Source organism: Podarcis cretensis, assembly GCF_951804945.1.
Source record: "Podarcis cretensis genome assembly, chromosome: 9".
Classification (NCBI taxonomy): domain Eukaryota; kingdom Metazoa; phylum Chordata; class Lepidosauria; order Squamata; family Lacertidae; genus Podarcis; species Podarcis cretensis.
Genome location: NC_137178.1, coordinates 13,341,977 through 13,354,552, shown reverse-complemented (window position 1 = coordinate 13,354,552; position 12,576 = coordinate 13,341,977). Strand labels below are relative to the sequence as shown.

The following is a 12,576-nucleotide window of genomic DNA, read 5'->3' as shown; positions in this document are numbered from 1 at the left end:
ACAGAATTTCTTGCTGGCCTTAGGGCAGGTTACTATATAACACAATGGTACAGTATTAAAATCAGATTGAAAATTGTATTAGAAGGCCAAAATTTCTTGCAGGTATTTTGATTTTCTCTTGTAGCTCACAACTTGTGTGGCTCTATATTCAGAGATAGAAAGGCTATCAGTGACAATGTTCTCCTTCCATTGTATGCTTCAGAATACCAGTTGCTGGAAATCACAAGGAGAGTGCTGTCGCCCTCAGGTTTTGCTCAGGGGGTTCCTGTAGGCATCCGGGCTTCGAATCCACGGTGCTGAGATCAAGAATCTAATGCTCTACTAACTGAGCTATCCTCTACCATATCTGATCTAGATATGATCAGATCTGATTCAGATGGGCTGGTGTTTTGATGCAGCGATACCAAAGAAGGATGTCATGAATGCCAGAATGACCAGCTCTAGTACTTTATTAAAGAAAGGTGTAAACTTACAACAGAGTATGCAGAGCCTCACTGTATTTACAGACACAGCACGGACACCGCAATAGGGAGAGGTTGTCACGACTTGCCCTCACCCAGGAAAATGTGTACAGTGGTACCTCTGGTTACGTACTTAATTCGTTCCGGAGATCTGTTCTTAACCTGAAACTGTTCTAACCTGAAGCACCACTTTAGATAATGGGGCCTCCCGCTGCTGCCGCCACACGATTTCTGTTCTCATCCTGAAGCAAAGTTCTTAACCTGAAGCACTATTTCTGGGATAGCGGAGTCTGTAACCTGAAGCGTATGTAACCTGAGGTACCACAGTACAGTGGTACCTTGGCTCTCAAACTTAACCCGTTCCAGTAGTCCATTTGACTCCTGAAACTGTTTGTAAACCAAGGCACAGCTTCCGATTGGCTGCAGGAGCTGCGTGTCAGACGTTCGGCTTCCAAAAAACGTCCGCAAACCAGAACACTTGCTTCCGGGTTTGTGGCATTCGGGAGCCAATTTGTTCGGCAACTAAGCCATTTGGAAACCAAGGTACCACTGTACATTGCTCATACAAAGATCAACATACGTCAGCTTGGCCAGAACTTTCCATCAGTCCATGCAGGCATAAGTGGCAACTATTCAAGGCAGACGAAAAGCTACATTCTCTGGGCCAAGAGCCCAGCATTGCCCAGATAAGCATAGCACCAAAGCATGTCAATTAGCGTATATCCACACAAGTGAATATAAACTTATATATGAGCTCATTCTTATAACTACCAAATAGTTTTGGGATTATCTTGACTACCAAGATGGAGTCTACAGGCCTTCTGGGACAGTCTCAGCTTTGGGTCAAGTCAGCTGTTCTTACGTGATGCTCCTTGTATATATTGTTCAAAGCATTTCAAGTGTGTGTGGGGGCTTGTGCAGGGAAGAGAATTTCAGGGCCAAATTACATGCGATATTAGCTTGTCCCTCCAAAATAAGAGGGCAATATTAAGCACACTTGCTTTTAATATGCGACTAACCTCAGTAGGACGCGGGTGGTGCTGTGGGTTAAACCACAGAGCCTAGGACTTGCTGATCAGAAGGTCGGCGGTTCGAAACCCCACGACGGGGTGAGCTCCTGTTGCTCGGTCCCTGCTCCTGCCAACCTAGCAGTTCGAAAGCACAAAGTGCAAGTAGATAAATAGGTATTGCTCCGGCAGGAAGGTAAACAGTATTTCCGTGTGCTGCTCTGGTTCACCAGAAGCTGCTTAGTCATGCTGGCCACATAACCTGGAAGCTGTCTGCAGACAAATGCTGGCTCCCTCAGCCTATAGAGCGAGATGAGCGCCGCAACCCCAGAGTCATCTGTGACTGGACCTAATGGTCAGGGGTCCCTTTACCTTTAACCTCAGTAGAGCTCTTATTTCTGTCACAACTATTTAGCAGCATATCTCTTTAAGTAAGCAGGTAACTTAAATAATAACAAAATATTCCATTATAACTACATGGTGTTGAAAGCACTGAAAAACATTTTTCAAGGGTATATTTTCAATTATTTAGCTCACGTTGGTTCTCCTATGCTACTGCTAAGCCTTATATCAGTAGCCCCTACCTGAGCATCATTCACTTGCTCTTTTAGTCGCTTGGATAATTTCTGTTTTGAGAGTTATCATGCATGATATCCTTTTGGATTGGGAGAAGTATTCATTTTATTTAGGTCATAAAATTTATACACCACTTGATTGTAAGAACCCTAAAACGTAACAATAACTAAAGAGAACCCAGCTACCCCGACAATAAATGTCTACAACAGAAAAGCTGAAACTGTGTATAGGAGTTGAAACTCTACATACAAGTTGATTTAAATGCAATCCTTTGATATTTATCTTTCAAAGTGTTTCTCTGCTGAAGAATCTACCTGAAGATAAACTGACAAAGATTATAGACTGCTTGGAAGTGGTAAGTAGTTTTATACCCAGTGGCACAGGCTTCCAATGAGATCTCTTGTATTCTGTTTTAAAGCTTCAGGAAAAATCCTATATGACAGACAGCAGTTAACCTGGGATTACGTGGTATAAAATAATGTGTTGTAGATTCACATCCACTTTTAGTAACTGGCAGAATGCAGCTGGTGCCCTTGTGCTCTACCAAAGGGCTTTTGATCTTGCAGTGCCTCTGGAAAATCAGCTCCAGAGAGTTGAGGGGACCCTCTGGAAGAGGATAGAAAGTGGGCCACACTTTCAGTAGAAGGTGGCATGGGGGGCCAGGGGAAGGGAAGATTGGAAAAATACTCCTCTTCTGTTAGTGGATGCTTCCATTGGATCAAAAACCTTTTGATCAAGAGTTCAAGGGCACTAATTAGTTGTGCTCTCATTGCCGCATGGGAAATGGGCAGATTTTGCTGTCTATTCCTATATATGTTTACTCGGGGGTTGGGGACACACTCCCTAATAAGCAGGTATAGAACAGTAGGCCAAGAGGCTGAACTTTAACTAAAATCACCAAATATTCCAGAAGAGCAAGACTATGTCCTACCTGTGCCACTGGAAAGTCAGCATGTTAGTAGGACAGTAGGACAGCTAAGCCTAGTTAGTTATGATAATTTTCTATTCGCAGAGCTGTTGTTTTTATGTTGGGGAATATTTCAAAAATTGCAGTTGCACAAAGAAGTGATGATTGACGGTGTGGGAAATCTGTTTTTAGCTGACTGTAGTGTGGTCACAAAAATGACCATATTACTGGGCTTGTGTTTCTCAGACAGTGACCACATCCACATCATATATCAAGAGCAGTGCAGCACAATTTAAATAATAATATTCATTCATTCATACATGCATACATACATACATACCCCCACCCATCTGGCTACATACATACATACCCCCACCCATCTGGCTAGGTTTCCCCAGCCATTCTGGGTGGCTTCCAACAAAATATTAAAATATAATAATTCATCAAATATTAAAAGCTTCCCTAAACAGGGCTGCCTTCAGATGTCTTCTAAAAGTCAGATAGTAGTTTATTTCTTTGACATCTGAACTAACAGACCTGTACAACAGGGGCAAAGCAACTAGTTATATACATTTCTGAAGGCCTGGGCCACTCCCGCTCCACAGAGCGGGCAGGCGCCACCACCGAGAAGGCCCTCTGCCAGGTTCCTGGTTTTAAACTATCATGGCTATGGTTCCTGGTTTTAAACTATCATCCCAAAGGATCATGGGAACCGCAGTTTGTTAAGAGTTGTTCCCCTCAAAATGCTTCAGTTCCCAGAGTGGTTTAGCAATCAATCCTTCTTCCCAGGGAATTCTGGGAATCATAGCTTTGTGTGGGGAATAGGGGTCTCCTAACAACTCTCAGCACCGTTAACAAGCTACAGTTCCCAGGATTCCACAAAGCTAAAGTGGAATTCTGCTGTTTTAAATGTATCGCAAGGATGCGGTCAGTAACACCCGCAAATCACATCGCTTGCGGCAAGAAGCATGTGGATTTTGCTGTTCCAAGAAGACTTTGTGCATGCGAGCCCCAAGGAGCGCTTAAAATAGCTCTTTTTTATAATAATATTTATTAAATTTTGTATAACCAATAAAAGGCATTCATAATAACATAATATTTTCCATTATCCACATTTCATTCTCAACTTTGGACTTCCTCACATCTCTTGTTCCTGCTTTCTAAACATAAATTTTACCAGCAAATTATTAACTTGATTTAATTCATATAATATAATTTTCCAATATTTAATGTCTCAAATTTTGGGATTTAACATACTCCTATTGAAGCTTAATCATAAAATATTAATTATCCCAAATTTATCTTTTCATCTTCCGATTGAATTTAAATTTATATTCTTTATAACTAGTTTGTTGAAGCCATGTTTTTGCTAATCTTACATCTTTCTTAACAATCATACAATTTACAATATTTTTGTAGATAGTCCTTGAATTTCTTTCAGTCTTCCTCCACCAGTTCTTCTCCCAGGTCTCGGATTCTGCCCGTCATCTCCGCCAGTTCCATATAGTCTATCAGTTGCATCTGCCATTCTTCCAGTGTGGGTAATTCTTGAGTTTTCCAGCTTTTAGCGATGAGTATCCTTGCGCTTAAAATAGCTCTTGACATTATGGCAATTATCTGTAATGAAATACTTGCTGTGATGAAACTTATGGAAGCCAGCCTTTCCTCCTCTGTCTATCAAGTAACCAGAATTAATGGAGTAGCGATAGTGACTGATAAAAACTGTACAGAGCTGTCTAGAACAAATACTAGATTTTTCTCTTCACTGCTCAGTTTTCCTTCTTTAGTTATAAAAATATAACAAGATCCTGCAACTGGAATAATTATTTGAAACCTAAAATTATTAGTAGGGTTTTTATTCCTTTGCTCTTGCTTATGTATTTGTCATTGTAAATGAGCAGGCAGTTTTATGTGTGAACAGCTCTGGGCATATTGGTTTAATGCACACTTTATGGCATTGCAAGTATATGGCTTTATTCTCCGGTAGAACAAATGAGCAGGTAACGGATCTCATTTAGCGCTTTATATCTCCAATCCTGAATGCCATTTACTTGGAAGTAAATGTGCCGTTTAATTTCAGTGGAACTTATTTCTGCAGAAGAGTGTTGCAGAGTGATTTGGCGAGGATTAGGAAATGTAATTTGAGAAACATTCAAAATATTTTGAGCAGGATCCGTGCTCAGCCTTTGTCTGATCATCGATACCTGCCTCCCCCTCTTTCCTTTCTTTCCCTTTTTTTGCTAATGCCTTATCATGAGCGATCTGAATTTCTTCCAAAGTTCACAACGCACTCCTTCCATTTGACAACACCTCCATCGGAACAATAGTCTGGCACAGACTGTTTGTCGGGCTGGCCAGACCACACCACACAAACAGCCCTAACAATATTGGCGGTTCTGAATACTTTTTAGGGAAATTGAAGTGTAGGTGGGCTCCCACCAGGCAAGACACAGTGATAACAGCAATAACCTTTATTGAACTAACAGAACTGGACAACAGGGGCAAATCAACTGGTTATATACATTTCTGAAGGCCTGGGCCACTCCCACTCCCAACGTGATTGGCTGTCTAGACTGCCAAGCTGCAAATCATAACTCAGAGTTTAAGGGCCAATGGCAGAGGCCCAAATCCTAAAATGTTCTGTGATTGGATATCATGTATCCAATCAGAACACAGGGGCTCAGAATCCTTAGTGCAGACTCAAGCTCAGGCAAACACAGACCACTGAATACATAGCAGAAGTCATGGCAGTTCTTGTGGCCTGAGATTTTTGAAAGAGGAGCAGAACGTGGGTGTATAATAAAGATAACAGTAGTCACCTCACCTTTCTGTAGCTGCTTTGTATTGGTGGAAGGGTTGTGGCTCGGTGGTAGAGCATCTGCACTGTAGGGCTGGGTGATATCTGGTCCTCAACATCATGCTATATCACCAGCTGAGCATTGTGATATACTGATATATCACAATGTCTGAAATAAGGATGGAGCTATGTGGAGGCACTGGCTGGCTTCACGGTTGCTCCTACATTGTGATATTTGCCGGTGCCTGCTCTTGTGATTTGAATGGGACACGGGTGGCGCTGTGGGTTAAACCTCAGCGCCTAGGACTTGCCGATCACATGGTCAGCGGTTCGAATCCCAGCTGCGGGATGCGCTCCCGTTGCTCGGTCCCAGCATCTGCCAACCTAGCAGTTCAAAAGCACCCCCGGGTGCAAGTAGATAAATAGGGACCACGTACCAGCGGGAAGGTAAACAGCGTTTCCGTGTGCGGTTCTGGCTCGCCAGAGTAGCTTCGTCACGCTGGCCACGTGACCCGGAAGTGTCTGCAGACAGCGCTGGCTCCCGGCCTCTAGAGTGAGATGAGTGCACAACCCTAGAGTCTGTCAAGACTGGCCCGTACGGGCAGGGGTACCTTTACCTTTACCTGCTCTTGTGATTCGCTGCCCCCTGCAAGAAGCAGGGGAGAGCTGTGTTGGCAGAGTTAACAGGGGCTACAGGAATCAAAAGGAGCATTGATTGGCTTCACATTTTCACATTGTGATTTTTTGCATAGCGCACATACACACACCATGATTCACAATATATTGCCAGGTCAAAAATTATGAAACCAATATCACAATATGGGCTTCAAACCAGTTTTGGACGATATATCACCCACCCCTTCTGCACTGCATACAGAAAGTTCAATCCCTGGCATCTCCAGATATAGTCAGGAGATAACCCTGCCTGAAACCCTAGGCAGTTGCTGCCAGTCTGCGTTGACAGTACTGAGTTAGATGGACCAGAGGTTTGAATCAGTGCAAAGCAGCTGTAAGGCAGCCTTCGCCAATTGGGTGCCCTCCAGATGTTCAGAACTACAATTCCCATTAGCCACTGCCAGAGCAGCCATGTTGGCCAGGGCTGGTGGTAGTTATAGCCCCAAAGAAATAATCTGAGATGCTACCTATTTGTATTAGTGAGCTACTGAGCTGTTTAGATGCAGAATAAATATCCCATTTACTGCTTCTGTCAACTTCATGTGCCATTTTTCTCAATGCGACTGCATTTGAGCTGAGGCCAAAATAAGCTCATTCTTGGACTCTCCTGTATGTGAGTGTCTGAGGGCCCTGCTCCTTCCTGCCACTCACCATCTGGCCTGGGGTGGGGCCTGAAGCCTCACAGGGACTGCTGCGCTCTGCTGCCCAGGAGGACTCTCCTGTATGTGAGTGTCTGGGGGCCCTGCTCCTTCCTGCCACTTACCACCTGGCCCAGGGCAGGGCCTGACGGGCCTCACTAGGACAGTTGCTGTTACTGCTGGAGGGGTGCAGAGTGCTTTTAAAATGTTTTAAAAATTTTATTTTGATTTTTTTGTATGTGGGGGTGGGGGTGGGGTGGATGTTTATTGGGCCTGGGAATTTGTTTGATTTTATGTTTTTGTAATTTTTATTGTTTTTTGTTTGTATTGTTTTATTTGTGTTGTTGTTGTTGTTGTTTTTGTTGTTTTGTTGTTGTTTTTTTAAGTGTTATTTTGTTCTTAAGGGGAGGGGTCAGGGCTGCTGGGGAGTTGGTCCCAGCCAACAAAATGGCTGGGACATGTTTCACAGGGGGGAATGCACTGGGACAACCGATCTCAGTGATCACGGGTAGGAGGAGGAGTTACGCTAAGACCAGACCATGTCATTACAGAGGAGGCAGGTTTAGTCGTTGTCTGAGGACTATCCCTGCCTCCGGGTCTGGTCCTGACCGGATGGATACTAGAATCAGCAAGGGATACCCACATGACCTGAAAGTGTTGCTGTGCAATGCCAGGTCAATGATTCATAAGACCACTGCCATCCATGACTTGATCATGGATGGAGGACTTGACCTGGCATGTGTAACAGAGACTTGGTTGGATGAAGCAGATGGGCCTGTCCTTGCCGCTGCTTGTCCACCAGGTTTCTCTTACGCACAGCAACCCAGGTCATGTGGGCGGGGAGGGGGGGTTGCAGTGATTTTTAGGAAGTCATTAGTTTGCACCAGGCGTCCTATTGGGAAGACCCAGTTTTCCGAGTGCATGTTCTGGAAGTTGGGCAATAGGGGCAGTACAGGATTCCTTTTGGTGTACCGACCTCCCCGCTGCACCAAGGATTCCCTGCCCGAGCTGCTTCAGGTCGTGGCGGATGTTCTCCTGGAGACACCTAGCTTGGTTGTCCTAGGGGATTTTAACATCCATGCCAACACAACCTTACAAGGGGCCGCTCGGGACTTCGTGGAAAGCATGGCCTCCATGGGGCTGTCCCTGAATAAGTCTGGCCCAACCCATAGCCGCGGACATGCCTTGGACCTGGTATTTACCTCTATGGATGTTGGTGATCTGACACTAACTAAAAGCGAAACGAAAGAAGTGCCATGGTCAGATCACTTCCTGGTGCAACTGGACTTCTCTGCGACCCATCCCCTCTGCAGGGAGGTGGGACCGATTCGGATGGTCCGCCCCCGCCACTTAATGGATCCAAATGGTTTCCAGAGAGTGGTAGGGGATGCTTTATCCCATGTTGATGGCCTTTCAGCCGATTCCCTGGTGGCCCGCTGGAATGTGGAGTTAACCAGGGCTATTGACTGTTTGGCTCTGAAGCGCCCTCTCCGATTGCATGGAGCCCGGAGAGCCCCGTGGTTTTCCACGGATCTGAGGGCAATGAAACAATCGTTGAGACGGCTAGAGCGCCGGTGGTGGATAACTCATTCTGAATCTGACCGGACACAGGTTAGAGCTCAACGTCGAGCCTACCAAGTGGCGATAGCGACAGCGAAGAAGACTTTCTTCGCCGCCTCTATTGCATCTGCAGAAAACAGCAGCAGGAGACTCTTTCAGGTGGTTCACAATTTAGCGGAACCACCTGTAACATCGGGGCCCAGTACGGGCCATATGTTCTCCTGCAATGATTTTGCAAATTTTTTTGCAGATAAAATCGCTCAGATTCGGGAAGAAGTAGACTCCACCGTGGGAGCAGGGCCGGGGCGGGAGAGTGCTACAGTCCTGTCTGGTCAAGTTGTGTGGGATCAATTCCAATCTGTTACCTCCGAGGATGTGGACAGGCTGCTTGGACGAGTGAAGCCAACCACCTGTCTCCTGGATCCTTGCCCATCCTGGCTTATAAAAGCTAGCCGGGAAGGACTGGGCGATGGGCTTCGTGGGGTGGTGAATGCTTCCCTCCATGAGGGAGCCTTCCCAGACCTGCTGAAAGAGGCGGTTATTAAACCGCTTCTTAAAAAACCATCTTTAGATGTGGCCACGATGGCCAATTATCGCCCAGTCTCAAACCTTCCATTCTTGGGCAAGGTGATTGAGCGAGTGGTTGCTGAACAACTCCAGGCACGCCTGGAAGAAGCGGACCATTTGGATCCCTTCCAGTCGGGATTCAGGCCTCATCATGGGACTGAAACTGCCTGGGTCGCACTGGTTGATGATCTCCGGTGGGCTAGGGACAAAGGTGAGAGCTGTTTCCTAGTTCTGCTGGATCTCTCAGCGGCGTTTGATACCATCGACCATAACATCCTTCTGGACCGTCTTGAGGGGCTGGGAGCTGGGGGCACTGTTATACAGTGGTTCCGCTCCTTCCTCCTGGGCCGTGTTCAGAAAGTGGTGGTGGGGGATGAGTGTTCAGACCCCTGGGCTCTCACTTGTGGGGTGCCTCAGGGTTCTGTCCTCTCCCCCATGCTTTTCAACATTTACATGCAGCCACTGGGAGAGATCATCAGGAGGTTTGGGCTGGGTGTTCATCAGTATGCAGATGATACCCAGCTCTACCTCTCTTTTAAATCAGAACCAGTGAAGGCGGTGAAGGTCCTGTGTGAGTGTCTGGAAGCGGTTGGAGGATGGATGGCGGCTAACAGATTGAGGTTGAATCCTGACAAGACAGAAGTACTGTTTTTGGGGGACAGGAGGCGGGCAGGTGTGGAGGATTCCCTGGTCCTGAATGGGGTAACTGTGCCCCTGAAGGACCAGGTGCGCAGCCTGGGAGTCATTTTGGACTCACAGCTGTCCATGGAGGCACAGGCCAAATCTGTATCCAGGGCAGCTGTTTACCAGCTCCATCTGGTACGTAGGCTGAGACCCTATCTGCCTGCAGACTGTCTCGCCAGAGTGGTACATGCTCTGGTTATCTCCCGCTTGGACTACTGCAATGCGCTCTACGTGGGGCTACCTTTGAAGGTGACCCGGAAACTACAACTAATCCAGAAGGCGGCAGCTAGACTGGTGACTGGGAGCGGCCGCCGAGACCATATAACACCGGTCTTGAAAGACCTACATTGGCTCCCAGTACGTTTCCGAGCACAATTCAAAGTGTTGGTGCTGACCTTTAAAGCCCTAAATGGCCTCGGTCCAGTATACCTGAAGGAGCGTCTCCTCCCCCATCGTTCTGCTGAGGTCCAGCTCCGAGGGCCTTCTGGCGGTTCCCTCACTGCGAGAGGTCAAGTTACAGGGAACCAGGCAGAGGGCCTTCTCGGTAGTGGCGCCCACCCTGTGGAATGCCCTCCCATCAGATGTCAAAGCAATAAACAACTACCTGACATTCAGAAGACATCTGAAGGCAGCCCTGTTCAGGGAAGTTTTTAATATGTGACATTTTAGTGTATTTTTCATCCTTGTTGGAAGCCGCCCAGAGTGGCTGGGGAAACCCAGCCAGATGGGCGGGGTACAAATAATAAATTATTATTATTATTATATTATGTCTGTTTGCCTAGACACACATTTTTGCCACTGTATTTCTCTTACACCTCCACTTTGAAGGTTTCCAGGGACGGCAGCCAACGATGACTCAGGTTCTTATTTAAAGGTTGACTTTTAAAGGTAACAAGGCAGGAGGGGATAATGCTAATGAAGGGTGAGATTTTTCAGAGAGGAGAGGAGTGTCTGCCAGGAAGGAGGAAGTAGTCTGGATGAATCTTTGTGGGGTGCTACATAATAGCATTTGGAGTCTGGGGGAAGAAAGGAAAGCTCTTATCCCCACTGCCACCACACTGCATTTAGAAAACTGGTGCACTCTGGCTTCCTATGTGTATCTGGTCAAGCCACAGTGAGAACAGGATGTTGAGCCAGCAGTACCCTTCGTATGCAATTCCCCTACATAATAGGCTGCCCTGCATACTGTATTTTTCACTCCATAAGACACACCTGACCATAAGACTCACCTAGTTTTTAGAGGAGGAAAACAAGAAAAAATATATTCTGAGAGGAACAGTGGATGTATGATTTTTGTGGTTCATGCTGTGGCCACAGACATGATATGTGATTTGACGGTGAGTTTGGGGTAGCCCAATGCAAAAATCCTGAGGATCCATGTGGATCCGTGCTTTGTAACCATGTTTTTGTGCCATTGTGGCCCCACAAAACAGTGGATGTGTGATTTTTTTGGTGCAGGCTGTAGCCATGGACATGCTATGTGATCTGATGGTGAATTTGGGGTGACCCAATGCAAAAATCCTGAGGATCCATGTGCTTTTACCTCCCCCCTCCCAGGCAGCCTCCTTTATTGCTAGCGTCCCTTATCTCCCTCCTGATCGCTTGCTCAGTGGTTTCGTTTCAACACCCCCTTCCCTTTTTCTAAAAAAAAAAAAAAGCACAATCTGCTTTTCACCCCTGGGCAATATGGCTGCAGGGACCACACATTCACTCCATAAGACGCACAGACATTTCCCCTTACTTTTAGGAGGGGGAAAGTGTGTCTTATGGAGCGAAAAATACGGTAATTTGCCCCAGGTCACACCCTGCCCAGCTACACCTCCCTAACCTTTAAGTCACAGTGGTATGGCTGCAATGCAGAGGAATTCAGGCTGTTGGGCTGGATGCTTGATCCTTGTCCAGCTGCCACTATCAGCAGCTGTAGCCTCTTCGGAATTTGCATGATCTTACCTGCTCAGAAGCATTCTGCTGCCCAGTTGCAGAAAGTCTGCAAGGAAGTTTGCAGTTATGTAACACTGGGATTATCCAGGTGTATACCCCAATCCACCTGTGCCTTCAGCAGACTGAATAATTCAACCTTTTTATCTGGCTCTGAACTGTAGGGATTGGTATGAATTTAAATAATTGTCTGTATTAAAACCTACACGCTTGACAATGTTCTTTAAAATGCTGGTGGTCCCCCCCCCCCTTTCGGCCCCTGAAAGGCTCTGAATGTGTTTCTACATCCTCTTATAATCTGCATTATTTCTGTCCCCTAGGAATACTATGACAAAGGTGATTATGTTATTCGGGAGGGAGAGGAAGGAAACACCTTCTTTGTTATATCCAAAGGGAAGGTAAGTTGCCACTGAAAATGCACAGGTATATTTGCCAAAGGGTAGGAGCATGAAGGTTTGTTTGGTTGCAGTCACAACAGATGACTATTCTGCCCCTTCCAAGGATGTGAGTGATACTGAAATGAAGGTCACAGTTAGGGGAAGAGGAGAATTTGGTTTACTCTTCCTTTTTAAGCCAACCAATCGAATTTGCAGCTTGTGCACCAATAATGCACAGATTTAAAACATAATTATCCTTTGGATTTCTGTGAATTCTGCGACACACTTTTCTGCTCGAAGAGTCTACCAAAGAACATAAAAATGTGTGTTTTAGGATGAAATAGTTGTAGAAATGAAGACTTAAAATATGCTCAGGCAGCGACGATTTT

The 12,576-nt window shown here is 46.0% G+C and overlaps 1 protein-coding gene and 2 long non-coding RNA genes across 3 annotated transcripts in view; 2 read left to right on the top strand and 1 right to left on the bottom strand.

Moving 5' to 3' along the window:
- Positions 1-12,576, bottom strand: part of LOC307224450 — a 122,962-nt gene that overhangs the window by 23,339 nt on the left and 87,047 nt on the right. The gene's annotated exons all lie outside the window — the stretch shown is intronic.
- LOC307224481 overlaps positions 1-12,576 on the top strand; it is a 149,140-nt gene that overhangs the window by 56,906 nt on the left and 79,658 nt on the right. The gene's annotated exons all lie outside the window — the stretch shown is intronic.
- Positions 1-12,576, top strand: part of PRKG2 (protein kinase cGMP-dependent 2) — a 76,112-nt gene that overhangs the window by 31,601 nt on the left and 31,935 nt on the right. Inside the window, exons 6-7 of the mRNA XM_079990821.1 lie at positions 2,336-2,399; positions 12,131-12,208. Of these exons, the coding sequence (XP_079846947.1) occupies positions 2,336-2,399; positions 12,131-12,208 (142 nt within the window). The remainder of the gene's footprint in view (positions 1-2,335; positions 2,400-12,130; positions 12,209-12,576) is intronic.